The sequence below is a fragment of the Ornithorhynchus anatinus genome, chromosome 17 (assembly GCF_004115215.2).
Source record: "Ornithorhynchus anatinus isolate Pmale09 chromosome 17, mOrnAna1.pri.v4, whole genome shotgun sequence".
NCBI lineage: Eukaryota > Metazoa > Chordata > Mammalia > Monotremata > Ornithorhynchidae > Ornithorhynchus > Ornithorhynchus anatinus.
In genome coordinates this window covers 3,677,346-3,701,921 of record NC_041744.1, presented here as the reverse complement: position 1 = coordinate 3,701,921, position 24,576 = coordinate 3,677,346, and the positions used below count along the sequence as shown (strand labels likewise).

The following is a 24,576-nucleotide window of genomic DNA, read 5'->3' as shown; positions in this document are numbered from 1 at the left end:
AATCGCATAACTGTTATCAGAGTTAAGGCCTCGTGTCTCTGTGGCCGATTTGACCATTCCAAGCGCTTGGTACCGTGTCCCGCACAGAGTAAGCGCTCAAGAAATACTACTACTGCGTGAAAGATTCTCGGAGGCGCGCTCTGGGCCCTGGGCTCTGCGCGCGCGCGCGCGCGCGCTTGCGCCCTGCGCCCCGCCCTTCCTTCCTCTTCCCCAACTCCCGCCAGCCGAGCCCGCCTGCTGTGACGTCATCGGGCCCCGTCCTGACCCCGCCCCCTCGGTCCTCTGGGCCCGGACCCCGCCCCCTTCCTCCTGACCCCGCCCCGCCCTCTGACCCCGCCCCCTTTCCCCCCTCCCTTGACCCCGCCCCCTCGGCCTTCGTCTCCTCCCCCTCCGTCCTTTCCCGTCCTCCGGCCCCGCCCCTCGGTCCTTTGGCCCCGCCCCCTTTCCCCTCCTCCCGCCCCCGCCCCCTTACGTCATCTTGACCCCGCCCGCTCCTTCCCCTGGGTTCTGATCCCGTCCCCTTCCCTCCTCCCGGCCCCGCCCCCTCGGTCCTCTGGCCCCGCCCCTTCCTCATCGTGACCCCGCCCCCCTCCGGCCCCCGGGTTCTGACCCCGCCCCCTTTCCCTCCCCTTCGGCCCCGCCCCCTCTGCCCCCCGGGTTCCGACTCCGTCCCTTTCCCTCCTGACTCCGCCCCTCCGCCTTTGTCCCCGCCCCCTTACGTCACTCGACCCCGCCCCCTTTCCTCCTCCTCCTCCTCCTCCTCCTCCTCCTCCTCCCCCTCCCCTTCGACCCCTGTGCCCCCGCCCCTTCCTCCTCCGGCCCCTCCCCGGCCGGTCCCGTCCCGTCCCGTCCGGTCCGGTCCCGTCCGCCGCGCCCCCCCTTCCCCCCGCCGCTGCGGGAGGCGCCGTAGGCCGGTGCCCGCCGTCCTCCCGTGTGCTGGGGCCCGGGGCCTCTCTGTCCGTCGGTCCGCTCTGTGGCGATGGCGGCGGTGCGGAGCCCGCGGGGGCCGGTGAAGGCGGCGACGGAGCCGGAGGCGCCTCGGCCTCCTCCTTCGGGGGTCCCGGAGCCCATGGAGGTGGAGGACGGAGAGCTGGCGGCCGTCCCGGTGCGCCGCTCCCTCAGGGAGCTCGTCCCGGTAGGGAGGGAGCGGCCGGCGCGGGTCCCGGGGGGGGGGGAGGGGGAGGAGGGGGGAGACGGGGCGGGATTCGGCCCCCGGGCTCCATCCCCATTTTGCAGACGAGCCCACTGAGGCCCGGGGAAGGGGCGCCACCCGCCCAAGGTCACGCGGCGGACGGAAGGGGGATTAGAACCCAGGGCCCGGCCCCGCGGTGAAGGAAGGGGGGGGGGGGGAGACTGAGGACAGGTGGCTACCTGGGGGGCTGCGGAGAGGGCGGAGTTGGCCCGAGAATGTGCCCAAAAAGAGTAATAATAATAATGTTGGTATTTGTTAAGCGCTTACTATGGGCCGAGCACTGTTCTAAGCGCTGGGGGAGACACAGGGGAATCAGGACGTCCCACGTGGGGCTCACAGTCTTCATCCCCATTTTACAGATGAGGGAACTGAGGCACCGAGAAGTGAAGTGACTTGCCCACAGTCACCCAGCAAAAATCGTCATAATGGTGGTATTTAAGCGCTTACTGCGGGCAGAGCACTGTGCTAAGCGCTGGGGGATCTCCGGGGTCACAATAATGATGTTGGTATTTGTTAAGCACTGACTATGTGCCCGAGCCCCGTTCTAAGACGCAAGATCATCAGGTGGTCCCACGTGGGGCTCCCAGTCTTCATCCCCATTTTACAGATGAGGTCACTGAGGCGCCGAGAAGTGAAGTGACTGGCCCACAGTCATCAGGTGGTCCCACCGTCCTCATCCCCATTTGACAGATGAGGGAACTGAGGCCCGGTGGAGTGACTTGCCCAAGGTGACACAGCGGATAAGTGGCGGAGCCGGGATTGGAACCCAAGACCTCGGACTCCCCGGCCCCGGCTCTTGCCGCTGAGCCACGCCGAAGTCGAAAAGTGGGAGGATCCACCTGTGGCTTGCTTTCTTTTAAGATAGGACTGATCAGAGCTATCGTCATCAGTAATTATGGAGGCCCTACTGTGAGCGGAGCACTGGCCAAAGCCGCTGGGAGACTAAACTGGAAGGGAAAGACACGTTTCTTGCCCTCAGGAGCTACAGGGAATGAGGGGGAGACAGGCAGATGGAAAATAATCCTGTTGGTATTTGTTAAGCGCTTACTATGGGCAGAGCACCGTTCTAAGCGCTGGGGGAGACACAGGGAAATCAGGTTGTCCCCCGTGGGGCTCACAGTCTTCATCCCCATTTGACAGATGAGGGAACTGAGGCACCGAGAAGTGAAGTGACTTGCCCAAAGTCACCCAGCTGACAGACGGCAAAGCCGGGATTCGAACCATGACCTCTGACTCCAAAGCCCGGGCTCTTTCCACTGAGCTACCCTGTTTCTCTGGGAAAATGGCATACAAACAGTGGGTGCCAGAGAAAGAAGCACAGCACAGCGAAGCAGCGTGGCTCAGTGGAAAGAGCCTGGGCTTGGGAGTCCGAGGTCATGGGTTCGAATCCTAGATCTGCCACTTGTCGGCTATGTGACTGTGGGCAAGTCGCTCCACTTCTCTGTGCCTCAGTTCCCTCATCTGTCAAACGGGGATGAACTGTGAACCTCACGTGGGACAACCTGATGACCCTGTATCTCCCCCAGCGCTTAGAACAGTGTTCTGCACATAGTAAGCACTTAAATACCAACATTATTATTTTTATCAATAGGCAGAGTGCAAGTACCAACATCATTATTATTATTATAAATAGGCAGAGTGCGGAACGACAGCTCGATAAATGTGTAGAGGTTGTGAATTGCTACCTCTGTCGGATGTAAAGGTGGGGTTGGCTTGACCTGAGGTGGTTGAACACGATTCGACAGAGACTTCCTGGAGTGGGTGGGATTTCAGCAGGGAAATGGGGAAGAGAATTCCAGACGGGGAAAAGGGCAAGAGCAAGTGGTCTGAGGTGGGAGAGTTGAGGCCCAGTGGAAAGGTTAGCTTGGGTAGGTACAAGGAGCCGGAGGCTGGGGAGTGGTGCCGGTGTATAATAGTAATGGTGGTATTTGTTAAGCTCTTATTAGGTGCAAAGCACTGTTCTAAGTGCTGGGGGGTGAGAAGGTGATCGGGTTGTCCTAAGTGGGGCTCACAGTTTTAATCCCCATTTTACAGATGAGGTAACTGAGGCACAGAGAAGCGGCGGAGCCAGGATTAGAACCCATGATCTGTGACTCCCAAGCCTGGGCTCTTTCCATGAGCCACCCTGCTGCTCTAAGGAACCAAGCCGGTGGGGATCCTGGAAGCCAGTGGTTGAGAGTTTCCCCTTGAGGTGGAGCGAAATGAGTAACCATTGGCATTTTCGGAGGAGGGGAAAAATGTGTCAAACTACAGCAGAGAGTGGTATAGACCGAAAGGGGAAGAGGTTGGAGGCAGGGAAACTGTGAGCAGGCTGATAGGGTAGTCTAGAGCGGAGATGGCAAGCATTTGAACCAGGGTGGCGGCAGTTTAAATGGAGGGGACCGGGCCAACTTGTGAAAGATCATGGAGGAAAAACGGCCACGTAAGTTCCTCGAGGGCAGGGATCGTCTCTACCAACTGCTACTCTCCCCAGCATTTAGTACAGGGCTCTGAAGGAAGCGCTCAGTAAATGCCACCGGCTCATTTAGCAGCAGACAGTGTGAGAGTTTAATGACTCCGAGGAGTTGAGAATAGCAAGGTTGAACATTTTCTATTGAACAGTTGAACACTCGTATCTTGTTTTGAGGGGTTTGATTGTTTCGGTGAATGAGAGCAAATGGAGCTCCGGGGATCAGTGAACTGCAGCAGAAATTGAAGTGTATTAATATAGCTATCCTTATTGAGAATGTGGGGTAGAGGATTGTCCCACTTGCAGTTAATTGTAAAACATCCATCAGGAGAAACTTAAGTAAAGATGGAAGGTTAGAGGAAGTTGATGTTGTCCCTATTTTCCAGATGAGAAGACTGAGGCAGTGATGGTTTGGGGTTTTTTTGTTGTTATTGTTTTTTCATTGAATAATTGTGATGTTTATGAAGCACTTACCATGTTCCAAGCAGCAAGATAGATTCCAGATAATCAGATCAGACACAGTTCCTGTCCCATTGGACTCACAATCTCAGAGCAACGTGGCCTAGTGGAAGTAGCTGTGACCCGGGAGACAGGGCACTTGGATTCAAATCCTCGTTCTGCCACTTGCCTGCTGGGTGACCATGGGCAAGTCACTTTAACTTCTCTGTGCCTCAGGTGTTTCATCTGTAAATTGAAGATCAATCCCCCTTCTCTCACCTTATTTAGATTGTGAGCCCCATGTGGGACTGTCTGCTCTGTTTATCTTGTGTCTACCCCAGCAGTTTAGTACAGTGCTTGTCACATAGTAAGTGCTTAACAAGTGCTACTCTTGTTATCGTTAGCGGTATGGAGAGTAAGTATCCAATCCCCATTTTACAGATGAGGAAACTAAAGCCCAGAGAAGTTAAGTGACTTACTCAAAGTCACACGGTAGGTCAGTGGCAGAGCTGGGTCTCCTGACTCCCAGCCCCATGTTCTTTTCGGAACACTTAGGGAAAGCACTCTATCTCTAGCAAAACTGTTGCCGCAAGGCTTGTTCTTTTAGCCAATCTTCTCTCCACTACTCCACACTTTATCCTTTGAATGAATTTCAGAAGCCTAGCAATATTCTGGTAAAAGAAATGTTTCTCTTAGGCCATCTTCAGCCTCAAGGCCTGTACAACTCCCATCGCCTGTATGGTGGTGGGGCTCGTGGAACCAGGCTCCTTCGTCAGAGGAAACGAAAGGGACACAGTTGCTAAGTTGTTAGGCCCCAGTCGCTCAGCTCCCGTCAGCCTTCCTCACCCCATCTTCCTTCTTTTGAATCAGGACACGAGCAGAAGATACGAAAACAAAGCCGGGAGCTTCATCACGGGAATCGACGTCACTTCCAAGGTAAGCCAGATGTGGGATTTGTTTCAATTCTTTGTCACAGAGGGTCAGCTGGGCTCGTTCCCAGGAAACACGGTGCTCTTGTGGTTTTCCAGTTCGTTAGCTGCTCTGCCGTGGTGGGGGACTTTTTTCTGTTGAGGTGGCTAGAGGATTCGCTCATCTCCCTCTCTCTGAAGGCAACAGAAGGTGTTTCTGGGTCATCATGTCCATTGAGGAGATAAGTCCCAAGGAGATTCCTGAGCTTGGCCACTTTAAAAGTTGGGGGTTTTTTTGCTATCAAGGAAAACCGCTCCTTTTGGAGTCTCCCTTTTTCGAGCGTAGTGGTAGAGTAGTGTTCCCCCCGGGCAGGAGGTTTGCCAGGGAAATCTTGGGGTCAAGCAAATCCTGAGGTCCCGGGTGTCTCGGATGGGGCAGAGCTGAACTGAGTGGGAGAATTATTTTCAGCGGCTCTTGAATACTGTCACTTGGATGGAAGGGAAACAGGGGGATCGGCTCGAAAATGCAGTGGGTTTTCTGGTGGTGGAGAGTGGTTCGGTTATCACGTGGGTTCTTCGCTTAGAAGCACCTTGTGGACGGGGATCTCGTGTACCAACTCCTCTGCTGTACCTTCCCATGTGCTTAGTTCAGGGCTTGGCGTGCAGGAAGTGCTCAGTAAATACCACTGATGGTTGTATTTCTGTGGCGGGTCAGTCATCTCTTAATTGGCAACTCTTTTCAACAGAGGAACATGAGGACTAGCACTAATGTCTACCGTGTGGAAAACACTGGAAAAAATACACAAGTGAAAATTAAATCCCTATCCCTCAAGCACCCAGTGTGAGAGAAAGGGTAAAACAATTAAAAACTTAAATGACCTAAAAGACAAGGGCTACTGTGAATACAATAATATACTAATAATACGTGCTTTGCATATAGTAAGCGCTCAATGAATATCAATGATTAAGAGCAATAGGGTACTGTGGCTAGAGGAATGGAGTGTCAAGCTCCTCGTAATTAAGAACATTAGTGTCTTCAAATAGGAGTAAAAAAATCATATATCATAAATCATAATTTATTTGTGTTTTTTAAAATTCTGGATTAATAGGCCGGTTTGAAGGGATTTCTCAAGTTCTCACCCATTAATCCTGTCAAGGAATAAGAGGTATTTAGGGGAAAGATATGGTATGCTTGCCTTTCCAAATCAAATTTTCAATCGAATCAATCAGTGGTATTTATTGGTGGCTTAACTATGTGCAGAATACTTACTAAGTGCTTGAGAGGGTATGAAACAATGGAGTTGATAGGTGTGATCCCTGCCCACATAGAGATTACTGTCTAGAGGAGGAGACAGACATTAATAAAAATAAGTAAATTAGGGATGTGGACATAAATTATATAAGTGGACATAAATAAATGCTGTGGGGCTGAGGGCAAGCTGTTATTTGTGAAAGAAACTTTGTGTTAGAGACACCCCTAAGAATTCCTAAAATGAAACATGGGCGCCTGGCTTTCTGCGAATAAAGGGTGGCCTAATTTGCCCAGGTGCCCCTGCTCACACTGTCGCTTAGCAACAAGCGCAACAAGAGAAGGAAGTGGGGGTCCCAATCTTTATGCCAAATGAGAAAGCATGACAACTTTTGAGGGGCAGTGGGGGAAATATTTCAAACATAATTGAAAAGCCAAAAGGGCCGTAAGTTTCTTTTGGTTGTTTTTCCCATCTCCCCTTGATTCATGGTGGCACATTCCATATACGTGTGAAAACAGCAACAGAGTTGGGTATGTTTTTGGTGTTTTGTTTTTTTTTTTTAAGGGAAAGCTCTGGGTGTCTATATTGTGAAAAAGCCACAGAGTAAAATCAATAAAGGTCCCAGGAGGTGATTAAACGTGATGCTGTGTCCCCAATCGCCTCGAGCTTTCTATAGTAGATGCTCAGTTGGGGCGCATAGTCAATATACAATTGGCAGGGAGAGCTCCCAGGAGCCCTTCTAGCTCCAGAGTTGGGCTTGTGTTTATTTTAGCTGCTGTTGGAAAAATCCACCCGGCTGCTTCCTTTTGTTTTTTAAATAAAGCCCCGAGCTCCCCGGTTCCTGGAAAAACGTGACTGTGGGGGAGGAGGTATTTTATTGATTGAGGAATTTTAGAAATGAAGCCTCACAATTATAAATGCCCCAGATGTTAGCACAGTGTAGACTCCTTGTTTCCGTGCTGCAGCCACTTGGGGTTGGATGGTGGTAGAGTAGACATTCCTTACACAGGGTTTGTTTTCAGGGGAATAGATGACTTCCAATTGGGTAAGGCATCAATATTGGGAGCGGGCAGGGCGTCGGTGTATCCCGGGAAAATCCATGGGGTGTGATTTCCATTCTGGCCCAGCCTCAAGCCTTGGATTCACCTGGTGCCCTTGAGAGCCACCAGGGCTCCCTAGAAGGGGTCTAAGTGATTCACTGAACTCTGCACAACTTTCCCGTCTCAGTGTTTCCCACCCAGCCTCTCTCTCTTTTGAAGGAAGCAATCGAAAAGAAGGAGCAAAGAGCCAAACGCTTCCATTTTCGAGCCGAAGTGAATATCGCACAGAGGAACGTCGCGCTGGACCGAGATATGATGAAGAAAGGTACCGTGTGTGTGTGTGTCGGGCTGGTTCGGGGGCCTGTGAAAGCAGGCACCAGCTCTCCTAGCCCTCCTGCTCTTTCTGGGCTTAACCAGTGGAGTGCTTGTTTTTCCTGTAAAATTCTGAGGAAATTAAAGATCCTTGGTATGTCTCAGTTCTATTGAAAGTTGTTCTAGAGCTCTTCACTTTATAAAAAAAAAAAAATGACAGCTAAATAACAAATGGATCAGCCTGGGCGAGTCCTTTCTCCCTCTTCTACCCAAGGGCTTGTGATCGTAGGAATCTTGGTGTCCCTGGATTTACAATCAGAAATAACTGGGTGAAAGAAATACAGATTGTGTTTTGGGTCTGCAGCCAATTCACTAGGGCAGGAGCTCTTGGAGCAATAAATGACAAAAGTTTGTTCAAGTCAGATATCCTCCGTAGCAGAGACGCTGAGGAAAAGATGGAAAGGCACTAATGGTAATGTCAATTCATTAAATTGTATAGATTAGATGTCATATATGCAGTTGTCTTTTGATTAATGGAAAATTAAGTGCAGTTTAGAAATCTGAAATTATCTCTCTGGCTCAGATGATTTAAACGGTACTTTTCTGGTGCCTGAGTCCTGCTCATTTAGCTGGGAGAACTATGGAATTTGAAGCGGCCTGTGATTAAGCCCGATGTTCAGCCTTTTCTCTTGAAAAAGAGTTCTCCAAAAGGCCCGGGTTTTGCCAGCTTTAAAGCCCAGTCCAATTTCATTCCTCTACCTACGACTCCTGAGACACTGCTTATACTAGTGGGTAGAGCACGGGCCTGGAAATCAGAAAGATCTGGGTTCTAATCCTGGCTCTGCCACTTATCTGCTGCGTAACCTTGGGCAAGTCACTTCTCTTCTCTGTGCCTCAGTGACCTCATCTGTAAAATGAGGTTGGAGATTGTGAGTACCATTTGGGAGAGGGATTTTGACCAGCCCGATCATCTTGTTATCTACTCCAGCACTTAGAACAGTGCTTGACGCATAGTAAGTGCTTAACAAATACCTTTATGTTATTAATAATAATAATAATAATATTGCCAAATGAAAAGCCATCATGCTAGGCAGAACAGCCCTTTGAAATATTCTGAAAAGTTCCTTTCCAAGTGTGGGGAATGGAAATCACTCTACTTGTGGGGGTGATTGGGTTTCCATTTCCCTACTCCTGGAACATTCTGTTATTTTATACACCAGGAGTTTTTTCAGAGCCCGTTACCTCGGCTGGTTTTAAGATGACTGAGAGAGGGAGACCTCTGAGAAAACAGCTGGTTTTGTTTCTGTCTCTGCAGCAATCCCTAAAGTGAGACTGGAGACGATCTATATCTGCGGGGTGGATGAGATGAGCACGCAAGACATATTTGGCTACTTTAAAGAATACCCTCCAGCTCACATCGAATGGCTGGACGACACCTCTTGTAAGTAGACGGGGACCCCGGCATCCTACCCTTCCGGCCTCTGGTCGATGGCTCGCCTAGACTGGGCTTTCCCAGTCACGGGGTGGGGCCCACTGATTTGGGTTTTTCAAGCAAAGGTCTAGAAAACATTTGCCCTTCTACATTCCAGATGCTTTGGTGAAGTGTTTTGGTCTGGAGCCATATGGGGAAGGAGTTTCTTCTGCCTCCAAGGTTTCACATCCAAGATTTTACAGTTGAGGCGTTTGGACTATTAGATGAGCTCCCCGGTGAAACACAGCAGCCACCACAGTTACCACCTCTGCCTGCCCTGCGGCTTCCACTGAGATTGGGCCTGGGTTTTTTTTCCTATAACTGGTTTCATGTTGAAAGTTGGATTTCCAGCTGTCAAAATGGACTGATTTTTTTTTAAGTTCTTTTTTCTTGTGGGGTAATTTACGAGACCATCAGGTCAAGGTGACTTTTCCACCCCACCAAAGCCAAATTGTCCAGTTTCCTGGAGAATTCAATGAACTCAGATCCATTGCGGCTCAGAGTTAAAGCTGAAGGGTCAAGGATGGCTTGATTCCAAAAACCTGACTGTCTTTTTCTCTGTTAATTTGGTAATTGGTCAGCGTGTCTTAACAGAGAAGGACCCGCTAATTATTTTTTTAATTTTTATGGCTTACTGATTGCCTTTGATCCAACTCTCTCCGATTCCCTTTGCATAGGCTGAAGTGAACCTGTTCAGATGTATTTCTTTTTCTATCCTCTTTTGTGTCCAGAAATCTTTGCTTTCATTTAATTCTTAGCCCCTCCATGCCCCCCTGCTCATTTTTAAAATGCTTGTTTTTTTTTATTCTAATCTTTTTGAAGGTGGTAGTGGTAGGAATCTGTAGCAAGTGTTTGTTGTGTGCAGGGCTGTTTAGGACCTTTAGATAAAGCATCATTGCACCTCTTGGATTGGCAAATCGATCGTTCTATCCCAAGGTTCTTTCTGTTTCCATTTGAGATCCTTTCAGTTCTGGGTGGAGGGAGCTCTCTCCTGCTTCTTATCAGTGATACCAAAAAATACCGGCCACCAAAAAATGCAAATGGCAATATACTTTTTAAATATGGTAGATAAAACTCAATTTCAACAAAAGCTGAATTCTAAAGGCAGCTGACTGACTCAGCTCCTTGTAAGTGAAACGAAGTGATTCCTTCCCAAATTTTAATGTACTGTGGAATGGGTTCAGAAAACTAAGAGAAAGCGCTAGTAGTCAATCTAAGAGATGTATTACATATTGGGTATTCATTATATATTGTGGGTATATACTATGTATTATATGTATAATGAGGATCATGTTTAACACACAAGGGCTTTTTCTTTTTTAAAAATTCAGGTAACGTCGTTTGGCTTGATGAAGTGACAGCTACACGAGCCCTTATTAATATGAGCTCTCTGCCCAACCACGATAAGGTCAAAATCAGAGATGCTAATGAAGAGAAGGCACCCGAAAAAATTAAAAAAGGTAAACGCCTCTCTCGTGGTCTTTCAGTGATTTCATTTTGGGGCTTTGTATTTGGGCATTTAAAGTCGGTGGCCGTAGACAGGTGTTTTAGGTAATGCCGTTTTTCCGGGTCAGCGACATACATTATGCCATGAAACATTTCAAGACAAAAAGTGCCTGGGAAAACAAATGTTTTAGTTCAACTTCAGGGAGGAGCAGGGCTGGGAGTTTTTGGTTTGTTTGTTTTTTTAAACCCCTGGTTAGCCATGACTACTCTTTTCAGATTCATTCTTTCCCCTCTTTTGTGCCCCACTTTAGACAAGCAAGAGGACCTTTCTGAAAACGAGGCTGAGGAAGGAGAGGTTGAGGATGACAACACAAGTGACGTGGAGGTTGGTACTCAAGGACCAAACAAATTAAGTGTGAAAATTCAAAAGCCAGTTTGTGGCTCTGGTCCTTGGGCCCAATGCGTAAACCCAAAACAGACCTCAGTGGTCTGAGGCTGGGGTACTCATCGGGAGGGGGTGGCCCACGCGCTGGTCTCTAGGGGGGCCGGCTAGGGATGCCATTCGATCTAGAAAAGCTAGTCCCTCCCCTCAAAGAGCTGGTGTTCTGTATCACCTCACAAATGACGGCCTTCCTTCCCCAGAATACTTTTCATTAACAATAAAAGCATAAATCATTTGAAGTGTTTGTATTAAGGGAGATCAGTCAAGCAGTAGTTTTAATTCAGCACCTACCTTTGTGCCGAGCACCGTACTTAGCACTTGGAAGAGTTTGGTAGAATAAGTAGAGACAGTCCCCTGCCCTCAGGGAGGTAACAGGCTAGGGAGGAAAATACAGTTTTCTGATTTCTGACCCTATCAGAAGCAGCCCCACTACCCCCCGGTTTTCTCAGCTGCAGAAAGCCAAACCCTCTCATACTGTTCAGGTTGATGAGCTGGGAAAATGTCCTTTGGATCCAACTGGGGGCTACTTTGTTGCTAGATAAAGTTGGTGCCAGAAAGCACGCTCATTTCTGTTTCCAAAGCAAAGAGCATTATAATGTTTGTTTGAGAAACCTCCTCTCTTCTCAAGTTGGAAGCGCTGTCCCAAGTGGAGGAAGACTCTCTGTTACGGAACGATCTCCGCCCCGCCAACAAACTGGCTAAAGGGAAGAAATTATTCATGAGATTTGCTACAAAAGGTAAGTGTAGCATTTAGGCTCCTTTTCCTGGGGTTTGTTTCTTGAAAATGAGCACTGTGTTATTAACTAAGGCCCTTACTGAACCATGGACTTAATCTCTCCTAGTTATGTTTGCCTTGAATTCTTTTGGGCGGATCTTAAAGTATGATGTGGTTGTGTTGTTTTCCACAACGTGTATTTGCTACCCCCAAGCCAGAGGAGCCTGTTTAAAAATGAAATGATTATCTGCTTAGTCACAGGCACCCTGTTCTTGTAGGACTCTCTTCCTCCAGCCCCCCGCAAATTGGCCCTAGCCAGATTCCTTGAATTTTTTTTTCTTTCTCAGTCAGAATCTTCCCTCCTCCCTCACGTGGCTTTTTTTTTTTCCTAATGTCTTTGGACAATCAATAGAAGCAGCGAAATATTCCATTTAGGGGTGCCGGGGGTGATGGGTACTCACAGGTGGGGAGAAGCAGTTTCCTTCCGGTCCTTATCGAGCAATCTCTGGGAATTCTGGGTAAGGCACGCTGCCTTGAGAAATACCAAGAATCTCATCCCGATGACGATGATGCATTTTCAGATGACAAGAAAGAACTTGGAGCTGCCCGGAGGAGTCAGTATTACATGAAGTACGGAAATCCTAATTATGGTGGCATGAAGGGGATCCTCAGCAACTCCTGGTGAGTGCCCAACGCAGGCTACAGGAGGTAGGAACGACGCCCCCCAAAAGTTCAGCTCGGTAGAGAAACATATGCTCCCCAACTCATAATTTTTGGTAAAGCGAAAGGAAGACACAAATGGGTTTCTTTGGAACAAGAAATATTCAGTTGTCTGGGAACATCAGGCTGAGACTAAACTTAGAGTCCAGGTTCCCCCGACAACGTGAGCCTAGGGTGGGGGATCCAGCTTGTGCCCCTTAAGGTCCATCCTCGTTGCAGGAGAACGGGGCAGACGTGGTTTTGATGTTGCAGGAAACGGAGGTACCATTCCCGCCGGATCCAGAGGGATGTGATTAAGAAGAGGAGCCTGATCGGTGATGACGTCGGCTTGACCCCTCCGTACAAACACCGGCATTCAGGTGATTGTCCAGAGAATCAGGATTTTCTGAGCTCTTCACGGGGTATTTTCCCTCCTCTCATCTCCTAGCTCAGCCTATGGGTGGTCCTTAGGTCCCCCAGAGTTGGACAAGAGTGCCAAATCTGGAAAGTCAGTATTCATTCAGACCTCCCACCTGAGCCGCCTTCTGTACCTCTGAGACTCAGATCTTCTTTAGAGTCCTCAGGTGGAGAAGCCCCACCCCTGTAAATTGGCTCAGAGGATAGCAAATACACTTTGTGGAAAACAACACAACCACATCATACTTTAGTCATTGGCATATTAAATACCTGGCCATTACTTGCGAGCTCGGTGTCTGTTGTTGTACCATATTCTCCCAAGTGCTTAGTACCGTGCTTTGTACACAGTGAGCACTCAATAGATACAGTTGAGTGAAAGCAGCTTGGTATAGTGGATAGCACATGGACCTGGGAGTCAGAAGGTTATGGGTTCTCATCCGGCTCCGCCACTGGTCCACAAGTCACTTCACGTCTCTGGGCTTCAGTTACCTCATCTGGAAAAAATGGATTGAGTGTAAGCACACTGTGGGATAGGGACTGTGTCCAACCTGATGAACTCGTATCTCCCCCAGCGCTTAGAACAGTGCCTGGCAAGTGCTTAACAAGTTCCATAATAATAATAGTTATTATTATTATTATGAGTGTATTTCCCACTTCTGAGGCATTTGTCCAGCCGACCAGTAAACTCGGAACCCGCCTCCCCGGCCCCCTTCTTTGCCACCGACTCTCCCCGGAAAGTGAGATTCATACACCAGAGCAGTAGAGGAGGAGCAGCTAGTCCAGCTGGGTTTCACCTGCCAAGCAAATGATCAGTGTGGAAGTAGGGACCCAAATGAACCAGCCCTGCCGAGGTGCCCTCAGGCCTGCAGGATCTTTCACTTTCTTCCTTAAACTGATGTGTAGACTCAAACCTTTTGAAGAAAAAGAGTAAAATAAGCTGTTAAGAGGAAACCTTGGGCTATATGCAGAACAGATGTAACACTTTACCTTCCATGCTGTAGGTCTCCTGAGGGGAGAGAGTATAAGAGGATTATCCATTTAAAATATATACTGCTTTAAGTGAGGGCCAGAGAAAATAACGCTTGCTCCCCTTCCCCCCAAAAAAGAAGTTAAAACCTGTTAAATCATTGTCAGTCGATGGTATTTATTGAGCACTTACTGTGTACAGCGCACTGTACTAAGCAGTTGAGTGCAGTAAAAATTTCATAAATAAATTTGAGCCATGCTTTGATCGTGGAAGAGAGTGTAGGCTGGTGAACCACCTGTGACTGAACCACCTGTGACTGAAAGACTTATTTGCTACCCTAGCACATCTATTGTTCTATCTGGTGTCTGTCTGTAACTGGGCACTGGCCACCCTCATCTTTGGGGTGGGGAAACCCCCATTCTAATTGGTCTAAAAGTTTTTTGCCCCTGTTTGACTCACTGGTTTGTCATTGTTCACTTCCCCCTATTCCCAGTCGATGCTGTAGAGATCTTGTCTTTCCTCCATTAGGGTAGAAGCTCCCCGAGGGCAGGGAATGTGCCTCGGGCCCCTGTGATACTGCCCAAGTGTTCGGTCCAGGATGTCATGCTCAACGTTCCTGGGATACTGTTACCCAGACTGTGGTTTGCACAGCCAAGGCCGACCGAACTCCACAATTTCTCCCGTTGACTTTCTCCAGGTCTGGTGAACGTCCCCGAGGAGCCTATTGAGGAGGAGGAAGAAGAGGAGGAGGAAGAGCAGGATATGGATGAAGACGAGCGGGTGGTGGTTGAGTACCGGGACGAGCTGCAAGCTTTCAGGCAGGCTCGGGACCGCAGTGGCTCGAGGAGGTCCAGTGCCAGTGACTCAGACTCAGATGAGATGGACTACGACTTGGAACTGAAAATGATTTCCACTCCATCCCCCAAAAAGAGCATGAAGATGACCATGTATGCCGACGAGGTGGAATCTCAGCTAAAAACCATCAGGTAAAGGCTCGAGACCCTCGTCGCCCTTCTCAATCTGAAGAGGCTTCAAAAGCAGTTCGTTGTCTTTCCCTGGCACTTAGATTTTTGTAACCTGATTTTTCTTTTTTTCCCTCTTCTCGATCAATGGTATTTATCGAGCACTTACTGTATGCAACTTGGGAAAGTACAATCCAGTAGAATTGGTAGACATGATCCCTGCCCACAAGGAGAATACAGTCTAAACAGGGCAGTGGAGCATTGTGGTTTTTACAAAAGGCCCAGTGTGACCTTGTGGGTCAGGGCTTGCCCCAACATAAGGGTGACCAGCAGCTCGCGCCGGTCTCCATTCCATTTTGAAGTACTTGAAATCCCTCCTGTTGGATCAGAACGGTGCCTGAGAAGAGCCCTGCCACCTCTCATCACCCTGGCGGAATTTGTGCCATAGACCAAGTGATCGCAAACTCAGTTTGGTCATTGTCCGATGGTAACTCAGTCGGCATTTATCGAGCCCTTACCGTGTGCAGAGCACTGTGCTGAGCACATGGGAAAGTATACTGCAACAACATTGGTAGACAAGTTCCCTGCCCACTAGGGGCTTACGGTACAGTGGGTTTTGAAAAGCGAGTTTGGATTCCCTCGGTAAGACGCATCTGCCAATTGTACTAAATGCTGGGGTAGATATAAGATAAACATATTGGACCCAGTTCCTGTCCCACATAGGCTCACAGTCCAAGTTTTCTTAATTTTCTTTGCAGGCAAAAGACTCCGAGGTATTCTAGGAGATGGGGAATGAACTTGAGCATGCTTTTGGAGGTTGAGTACCTCTCGCTTCTCTGCGGGCAAAGCCCTGCTTGCCACCCGATTGCAAAATATGCTGGATTTCTCAAGGGCGCACAGGGCCTCAGTCAGAGAACTTGCTCTTCCAGGGAAGAACGCGTTGGTCTCCTGCTTATTTAATCGGTTGATTTCTGTTTTTTTTTTTTTTTTTTTTTTTAAGGAACTCCATGAGGGCAGATAGCATAACCACTAGTAACATCAAAAACCGGATCGGGAGCAAAGCGGCAGCATCGGAGAAGGTGGCGGACGTGCGACTCCTTTTGGAAGAAAAACGGCAGAACACCGGACAGAGACCGCCAGCGAGCAGAGTCAAATCAGGTATTATGCCGGCCCTCCTTCCCCCCACTTCCTCCTCCTCTCTCCCTCTTTCCCCCGGTTCCCCCACTGGAGTACCAAAGTAGGCCACACTTTTCATGGCTTGGGAATATTTTGCGTCTGCCTAAGCAAGCCTGTCTCTCAAAAGGTCCCGGAAGTAAAAGCTCCTCTGGTTATTCAATTCTTTGCCCCTTTGTAAACTGGGAGCTCCCTGGCAGCCACAGGCTCCAGGGGTCATAGGGTCTGTCCAGCTGGGCCCAGGGGACGTCACCATTTCGAGCGTATTCCAGCACAAACCTTAAAGTCCGCCTCGTCGGCCCTGGCCACAGCTCCCGACCAGAAGCTTTTCTTCGAGAAATCATTCCTCCAGACCCGTTTGAGGGGATAGTGCCTCGTTATGGCTTCATTACCTCCAGAAATGTTAAACCCCCAAGTGTTTGATTTCATCAGTCTCGTCCCATCTCAGGGGGAGCTGGGAGAATTCAGTGCCCTCGTCTCCCACGAGCGGCAAGGGCAGGGAGGTCGGGAAAGGACCTGGGGTTTCTTCCGAGAGTGAGCGTGGAAAGAGCTGCTGCGGAATGTCACAGCAGTTCTGATTCCGGATCCTGGAGAGGTGGAGGCGAGAGGGGCTGATCCGGCCCCGTGGGACCCTCCTCTTTTCCTTCTCTCCCTTTCCCCATACCCGGCCCGTCTCCAGATGTACGGCAGAGGCTAGGAAAGCGGGCGCATTCTCCGGAAGCCACGCCCCCCAGCAGCACCTCGGCTCCCCGTCGAGAACCCGGGTCCGACGTGCACAGCAGGCTAGGCGTGGCCAAGCAAGATATCAAAGGCCTCTATTCAGACACGCGTGAGAAGAAATCAGGTTGGGAGAGGGCCCCGGGAGGGGGATCGCATCTGAGGGACAGGGGGCCAGAGCCCACCACATCAGGTGGGCTTCCTCAAGGGGGAAAAGCAGCTAAGGGCCGCAGGGTGGGTTCTCAAACACAGCAGACAGCTGGTCGGATCTCAGTGATGGCCACCCACCATTGGCCATCCCCCGTCACTGCCACCGCCGCCTCTGTGGACCACCTCCCCCGCAGCTTGCCAAAGGCTGCCCCTGTTCTCCCTTCTCCAGCAGGAAACCTGTGGACTCGCCTGGGCTCGGCCCCCAAAGCTAAAGAAAAGAGCCCCGGGCAGACGGATGGTCCCGCGCGGCCCCCCGAGGAGGAGGAGGAAGAGGAGCTGCAGCGAGCCTGGGGGGCCCTGATCCAGGAGAAGGAGCAGTCCCGCCAGAAGAAGAGCCGGCTGGATAACTTACCATCTCTCCAGATCGAGATCAGTCGGGAGAGCAGCTCGGGTTCGGACACGGAGTCCTGATGGCCGGCGGGTGAGGCCGGCGCAGCCCGGACCCCCCCGACCCTGCAGCCCTGGTCGGTCACCGGCCGGCCCGACGCCGAGCACCCCGGGTGGGGGTCGGCGCATGCCACCTCCCCCTTGGGCAGGGGGCCCCGCCTCCGCTCTTGCCAGGCGTGGGTGGCGAGACCCCAGTGGGACTCCTTAATCCTCAAAGCAGCAGGCATCTCTGGTTCTTGGCGACCTCGAGTCCCGGAGGCGTCCATCCACATGTTACTAATCGCTGCAGAAGTCGCAGCCGTTCTGGGCACTGCATTTCCCCACCTGCCCCTGCCCCCGCTCCAACTCCACTGCCCCACATTCGTGTCCTCGACTCTCCCCGCTATCTTCCCTCTAAGCTCACCCCGGCTCCTGATTTGGCAAAGAAGGCCAGCCTTTTGTAAACTGCCCTTTCTTCTGAGCATTTTTACCGTGGCATCTTTTAACGGCAAGGTTTTACACAGTTCATCCAAAGAGCAAAGAACCGAGCACGTCTCACCACAGGCACCCCGGCTTCCGCCCACCCCCCCTCACTGAGAAGCTAAGAGGCCCCGGCCCCTCCTGTTACAGAACAGATTTTCACGACGTGAGATTGGCAAGACGGAGCGGTGCGGGACAGATCCGCCGTTCTAGGGTTACCTGCCCCAAGTTCAACCAGCTTTGAGAAGGATGGGCCAGGGCTGTCTGAAATGCTTTAGGGGGACCACAGAGGCTTCTGAGTTTGGGGTGGGATTGTGGCAATGGGCGAGCAGGAGGTGAGCCAGTAATGGCGACCCCTTTTTTTCCAGTTATGTTCCAGGACTATTGATGACTTAAAAGCTTAAAATTAATTTTTATACATGTGAATGTTTTCCTGTTGGCTACAGTGAAAAAGCTCCAGTGGTGTCCTCATATGTGCTGTTAAATATATATATATATTATATATATATAATTTGAAAGAAGGAAGAAGGGGGTCATGTTATATTTTAATTGTCCTAATTGTATAGCCCGAGTGGACTGTATATAGTTTGATTTTTCAGACATTGTAGGCCCATTGGTGTGAGATGGGTTCATGTGAAGTGTCCGTTTTTAGAAAATGACTAAGGTAGTAGATGTGCTCACCGCCCCCAAATCTTGGAGACGAAATTTCAGAACCGGCCCATCGGGGTTAGAAAGGTCGGGCCGAGCCGCGATCTGGATCCCAGCCGGCACGTGTGCTTGCCGAAATAGCAATAGATTCTCTTTCCCTCCCTCACTTTGTACCACTTTGCCTTTTCTATTCTTTTCTACGGTCTTCAAAATAAGGTTTCGCTCCAACCAGCTCAAGACAGAGAGTCTGAGTGCACGGTACCGGGGGTGGGGGCGGGGAAGGACCTCTCACCTGAGGAGCCCGGACCCGGGCCAGCAGCACCCGGCCGGAACCAGCCACTCCGACTCCACCTCCCCCTCGCTGACAGCCGGGTGGGCATCCGTATTTAACATTGCGCGGCCCCTGGGGAGGACAACAGGAGATGGGGGAGAGATGCTGTTCTTTGGTGAAAGTAAATGGCCTCGAGGCTGGATCACTGTAACCAACCAGGCTCTGGTGTCTTCTGTTGGCTTGATCGTGCAGGCTCTTGGAGGAGCCAGGAATTGTAGTGTGGGAACAAGGTGGCTCTTCTGTCTGCAGCGGAAAATGGGGGGGCCTGGGAGAGGGGGATATAGAGGCTCCAAATCAGCCGGCAAGCATAGAGGGTTTAGCTGGAAGTGGGCACATTATTCTTATCATTATTGATTATGATTGTATTAGGCTTTTACTACGTGCCAAGTATCCTACTAAACCCTGGGGTAGATACAAGATAATCAGGTTAGACACAGTCCCTGTCCTACATAAGACTCGTAGTTTAAGGCAGAGGGAAAACAGGTGACTAATCACCATTGTACAGATGATATAATTGAGGCCCAGAGAAGTGAAGTGACTTACCCAAGCTCACACAGCAGGCAAGTGGCCGAGCGGGGATTAGAATCTAGGTCCTCTGACTCGGAGGCCCTTGCTCTTTCCACTAGGCCACACTACTCACCTGTTCTGACCTGTACCTCCTAGCTTTGAAAGGGCAATGGTACAAAAGAGGAACTTTTAACTTTATCAGATAACTGCTAGCCCCCTCTTTCTCCCCTCCCCCTCAGACAAGGAAAGCCTTCCCCAAGCCCCAGCCCCCAAAACCTCCAAAAGCGAGCTGCTCTGTGGGCTTCTTCCCACCCTCCACACTTCGTGATCTGTGCACAAGGAACTAGGGGGAGTTGGTGGGAGTTGTACAGTTCTCAGTTTCCTCCAGAGTTTTCCCGAGTTAGCCACCCACCACTCCAGGCTGGGAAAATGGAGAGATGGTGGGGAATGTAGTAGATGCCCAGTGTCCTCTGAGCTTCCTACAACCAAGGGCTCTGGGAGCCGCTAATTAAGTTGTACTCTCCTAAGTGCTTAGTACGGTGCTCTGCACATCCTAAGCGCTCAGTGAAGAATGATTGATTGTCAAGCACTGTACTAAAGTGCTGGGGGAGTTACAATGAAAGCAGATTAGACCCAGCCTCTGTGCCACCTGGGGCTCACAGAGAGTAAAGGGGAAAGGGAAGAGGAAGCCCCATTTTTTTCTCAGGAACAAAGTAATGACTTGCCCAAGGTTAAACAGCAGCTAAGAGGAGAAGCTGGGATTAGAACCCAGGTTTCTCTTTTTAAAAAATGGTATTTGTGCTTATTACAACCAGGCACTGGAGTAGATAGAGGATAATAATAATGTTGGTATTTGCTAAGCGCTTACTATGTGCCGAGCACTGTTCTAAGCGCTGGGGTAGACACGGGAATCAGGACGTCCCACATGGGGCTCACAGTCTTAATCCCCATTCTACAGATGAGGTCACTGAGGCACAGAGAAGTTAAGTGACTTGCCCACAGTCACACAGCTGACAAGTGGCAGAGCTGGGATTCGAACTCAGGAGCCCTGACTCCAAAGCCCATGCGCTTTCCACTGAGCCACGCTGCTTCTCCATAATCAAGTTGGACACAGTCCACGTCCTACATGGAGCTGACAAACTTAATTCCCTGTTTGCAGCTGAATTAACAGGCTCAAATAAGTTAAACGACTTCCCCAAGGTCACACAGACAAGTGGCAGAACCCAGTTCGCTGACACCCAGTCTCGAACATTTTGTCCCTAGACCACGCTGTGCTACCGTGAAAGGAATGAATCTGTGGGTCTAATATACAAGAATTCGTTGTGGGTGGGGGACTTGCCTACCAACTCTGTTGTACTGTACTCAGCGTGGCTCAGTGGAAAGAGCCCGGGCTTGGGAGTCAGAGGTCATGGGTTTGAATGCCGACTTTGCCACTTGTCAGCTGTGTGACTGTGGGCCAGTCACTTACCTTCTCTGCACCTCAGTTATCTCATCTGTAAAATGGGGATGAAGACTGGGAGCCTCACGTGGGACAACCTGATGACCGTGTATCTCCCCCAGCGCTTAGAACAGTGCTCTACACATAGTAAGTGCTTAACAAATACCAACATTATTATAATTACTCTCCTAAATGCTTAGTACAGTGCTCTGTGCACAGTAACCGCTCAATCAAAATGATTCATCGATAGATTAAAGTAACACCCCCTAACGGTGTGCTCTTATTCATTCCTTCAATAGTATTTGAGTGCTTACTATGTGCAGAGCACTGTACTATGCGCTTGGAATGTACAAATCTGCACATTGATTATCTTCTATCCACTCCGGTGCCTGGGTTTGTAATAAGCGCTTAAATACCATTTTTCAAAAAGAGAAACCTGGCTTCTAATCTCAGCTTCTCCTCTTAGCTGCTGTTTAACCTTGGACAAGTCTCTTATCTAATCGATGGCAATGAAGACTGTGAGCTCCACCTGGGACATCCTTGCGCCTCCCCCCAGCGCTTAGAACGGTGCTTGGCACATAGCAAGCGTGGCTCAGTGGAAAGAGCCCGGGCTTTGGAGTCAGAGGTTATGGGTTCGAATTCCAGCTCCGCCATTTGTCAGCTGTGTGACTGTGGGCAAGTCACTTACCTTCTCTGCGCCTCAGTGACCTCATCTGTAAAATGGGGATGAAGCCTGGGAACCCCACGTGGGACAACCTGATTCCCTTGGGTCTACCCCAGCGCTTAGAACAGTGCTCTGCATGTAGTAAGCGCTTAACAAATACCAACATTATTATTATTAACAAATAGCATCGTTATTATTATTAAATTGTCCCTTTCCCGACGCTGCGGAGGGCAAGGACGCGAGCGGGGAAAGGGGCGCTGTGTCTTTAAGAATCTGGACGATACCAGGAGGGCCGGGGGTGCTTTCCTCCCCCCGCGCCACCCGTGCGAATGGTACGTCCTAGTGCTTTAAGAGCCTGCGACCGGTGCTGCTCGCCCTTTTTGCTGCTGCGATGGCGTCCAGTGCAGTGTCGGTCCCGGAGTGGCGTCTGCAAGGTTGCACGGCCATGGGCGAGCCCTGGGCTAAGGTAAGTGCGGGAGAAGTGGGTTAGGGGGGGGCCCGGGGGCGGACACGTGGAGACCGAGGCAGGGACCGGTTGGGCGACGAGGCTCAAGCCCCGCCGACTGACCTCCCCCCCCCCCCCGACTTCGACCCTCTGCCCAGATGATGAGAACCGTGGATAGGAAGTGCCGTCAGATGCGAGAACTGACGATGGATTTTCACGGGGTCTGACTGGGCCGCCGGCCTGCCCGGGGGTGGGGGAGGGACGGGCCGAAGCAGTGGCCGCTGACCTCCCTCTGTCCTTTCCGCAGTGGCCCATCGCTCGAAGGAGACTTGAAATAAGCCGCAGGACGACGAGGTGCATTTGAAAGAAAGAATATAGCCGCCAAGGTACGGCCACGGAAGGGGTTTGGGGGTGAATGTGACCGTCAGGCTTTCCAAGAAAGCTTCCCCCTTGGTCGTGCGCCCGGCCTAGGACCATGTCTTGGTGGCCTTCCAACAAATCCAGAGGCCTCAGTGATGAGAACAAACCCCAAAACAGCTGGAATTACCGGCAGAGTCCCCGTGGTGACTCCGGTTTCTCTGAGTGAGCCTGGGCCTTTGGCGGCTCCAGGCCCGGGTTGGAAAGGGGCGAATGAATGACGTCTTCTTCTTTTCTTTTACAGACATCCTGCGTGTGGGAGCATGGTAAGTCTCCGGAGAATTTTCTCCATTAACTTCCGGGGCTACAGTATTCCGGTTCATCTTTCGTGGGTGCTTGGGGACGGTCCAGCCGGGCCTGAAATGCGCATCTCAGCCTCTGCCTTCGCTGAAACTGTAGAGGTGGTAGCAAGAGTAATAATTTCCCAGCCAGCGCGGAACGGGGATGATGCAAAGCACCATTTATTCTAACTAGAGAAAGGGGACTCGGCTGCAATGATGATAACATGGAATATAGGAAGTGCCGTCAGATGCGATAACTGACGATAATCTCTGTACCTAATCTGACCGCAGCTAGTGACCCCGAGCCCCTGCCCGGATCAGCTCCTGCTTTTCGGTTGCTGACCGTTTCTGCCCTTAATAATTTGCAGAGCCCTGGTTGACGCGTGCCCAGCCCGGGATCCGGAGGCAGAACCCGGTCCTGGCCGAGAGGTAAGGAAAAACCTTCTTTCGGGCCAGGGGGTAGCAAATAGGGAAGCACCGTGTTCTAGTGGAAAGAGCGCAAGTCTGCGAGTTCCAGGATCTGGGGACATCCTCTCCCCGGTTTTGGCCACTGGTCTCTTAACACCTCTGGGCCTCAGTCTGTGCAACTGCAAAGTGAAGATTCAGTACCCGTTCTCCCTCGTAGGTAAGAGTGAGACCCACGTGGAGCATTATCTTAGTGCTTAACACACAGCGCCTAATAGTCATTCGTAGCAATTGTAAACGATTACTGTGCACGGTAGCCCGCGGGAAGTTATTGGATGATGAAAGTTACCAAAATAGCTGGAATTACCGGCAGATGGAATGGTGGTGAGCCATGGTTTTCTGAAGATGCCTGCGGCACCCTCTGCGAGAGGGCAGCCGGCCGCCCCGGGGGGGGACAGGAGGTAACCAACCGGCCACGTGGTCCTTGTCTTGCAGGCTCAGGGAGAGGCCTGGGGAGCCGGACATCTGCAACACACCTCGGACTGCCCCAGATTCACCTGAAGTCACACTTAACAGGCTTTTCGACCCCGACTACCATGGACTAGGAATTGTGGCAGGGGAGAGGTAAAAGGGCAATTTGTTAGGATAGCTCTCCATTGCCACTGTAGATCTCTTGAAATTGATTTTCCTGCAACTCAGACCCTCCTCGGCTGGCAGGTTTATGTTGACTGCTTTCCAGAAGCAGAACTGTGACTTGTAAGATTCTGAAATATGTGTGGCAGTGTCAGGTAACTGATTGCCAGGTTGCCATCCAAATTTCAGATGGTGTTTTGTATTCATTAAAACCACAGCGTTATGGTTTAGCATTTAGTTTGGTGAGCAATGGTGTGGCATCCTCTTGAAAAAGTACCTGCTCTGCTTCTGATCTGATGTGATTTTTTTTCCTAGCACGGGGGCAGAACCACACCTGGGGCCTTTAGCAGCTACTCCTTTCCATCAGCAATGCCTTGTAGTTGCTGAGACTGATCAGAATCTCTTAATTTTCACCCTGGCAATTTGAACTGGAGGAGGAGGTGGGTTTTTTTGAGGAGGGCGGCATAATAAATGGTATTTGTTAAGCACTGCTATGTGCCAAGCACTGCTCTAAGCACTGGGAGAGATACAAGGTAATCAGGTTGTCCCATGTGGGGCTCACAATCTTAATCCTCATTTTACAGATGAGGGACCTGAGGCATAGAAGTTAAATGACTTGCCCAAGGTCACAGATAAGTGGCAGAGCTGGGATTCGAACCCGCAACCTGACTCCCAAACCCAGGCTCTTTCCACTAAGCCACCCTACTTCTCTAGAAGCAGCCTGGCTCAGTGGAAAGAGCCCAGGCTTGGGAGTCAGGTCATGGGTTTGAATCCCGGCTCTGCCACTTGTCAGTTGTGTGACTGTGCGCAAGTCACTTCACTTCTGTGCCTTAATTACCTCATCTGTGTCTCTGTTGTCGAATTGTACATTCCCAGCGCTTAGTACAGAGCTCTGCACATAGGAAGTGCTCAATAAATACTATTGAATGAATGCATCTGTAAAATGGGGTTGAAGACTGAGCCCCACATGAGACAACCTGATTACCTTGTATCTCCCCCATTGCTTAGAGCAGTGCTTGGCACATAGCAGTGCTTAACAAATACCAAAATTATTATTAAGGGGTAGAAACGATTGCTGCTGATTGAGCAGCGTGAGGTGAGGGTGGTGACCACAAGGTGGGGCTGTGACCCAGCAATCAGCTTAAATGCTTAA

The 24,576-nt window shown here is 50.5% G+C and overlaps 1 protein-coding gene, 1 long non-coding RNA gene and 4 other non-coding genes across 9 annotated transcripts; all 6 read left to right on the top strand.

The window, feature by feature from the left end:
• Window positions 1-848: 848 nt before the first annotated feature.
• NCBP3 (nuclear cap binding subunit 3) lies at window positions 849-18,784 on the top strand. 4 transcript variants are annotated; one of them, XM_007669839.3, is made up of 13 exons: window positions 849-1,105; window positions 4,950-5,015; window positions 7,497-7,602; window positions 8,905-9,030; window positions 10,392-10,520; window positions 10,818-10,891; window positions 11,577-11,685; window positions 12,245-12,344; window positions 12,636-12,742; window positions 14,444-14,732; window positions 15,709-15,866; window positions 16,561-16,725; window positions 16,978-18,784. In XM_007669839.3, exons 1-13 carry the CDS (start codon window positions 980-982, stop codon window positions 17,217-17,219), a joined length of 1,797 nt encoding a protein of 598 aa, XP_007668029.2. In that variant the 5' UTR covers window positions 849-979; the 3' UTR covers window positions 17,220-18,784. The 4 variants fall into 4 exon arrangements, with proteins under 4 accessions (XP_007668029.2, XP_039770410.1, XP_007668027.2 ...); XM_039914476.1 differs by having other exon boundaries at window positions 849-1,135; window positions 16,561-16,710; XM_007669837.3 differs by having other exon boundaries at window positions 850-1,135.
• A 2,826-nt stretch (window positions 18,785-21,610) lies between these two features.
• LOC103170721 lies at window positions 21,611-23,715 on the top strand. The gene is made up of 5 exons (XR_486361.2): window positions 21,611-21,708; window positions 21,995-22,073; window positions 22,349-22,370; window positions 22,754-22,814; window positions 23,286-23,715. It is a non-coding gene; the product is annotated as an uncharacterized LOC103170721 (long non-coding RNA).
• Window positions 21,839-21,916, top strand: LOC114818057. Its single transcript, XR_003765878.1, has one exon. It is a non-coding gene; the product is annotated as a small nucleolar RNA SNORD49 (small nucleolar RNA).
• LOC114818148 lies at window positions 22,198-22,271 on the top strand. Its single transcript, XR_003765969.1, has one exon. It is a non-coding gene; the product is annotated as a small nucleolar RNA SNORD65 (small nucleolar RNA).
• Window positions 22,595-22,672, top strand: LOC114818056. The gene has a single exon (XR_003765877.1). It is a non-coding gene; the product is annotated as a small nucleolar RNA SNORD49 (small nucleolar RNA).
• On the top strand, window positions 23,124-23,195 carry LOC114818147. The gene has a single exon (XR_003765968.1). It is a non-coding gene; the product is annotated as a small nucleolar RNA SNORD65 (small nucleolar RNA).
• Window positions 23,716-24,576: the final 861 nt, after the last annotated feature.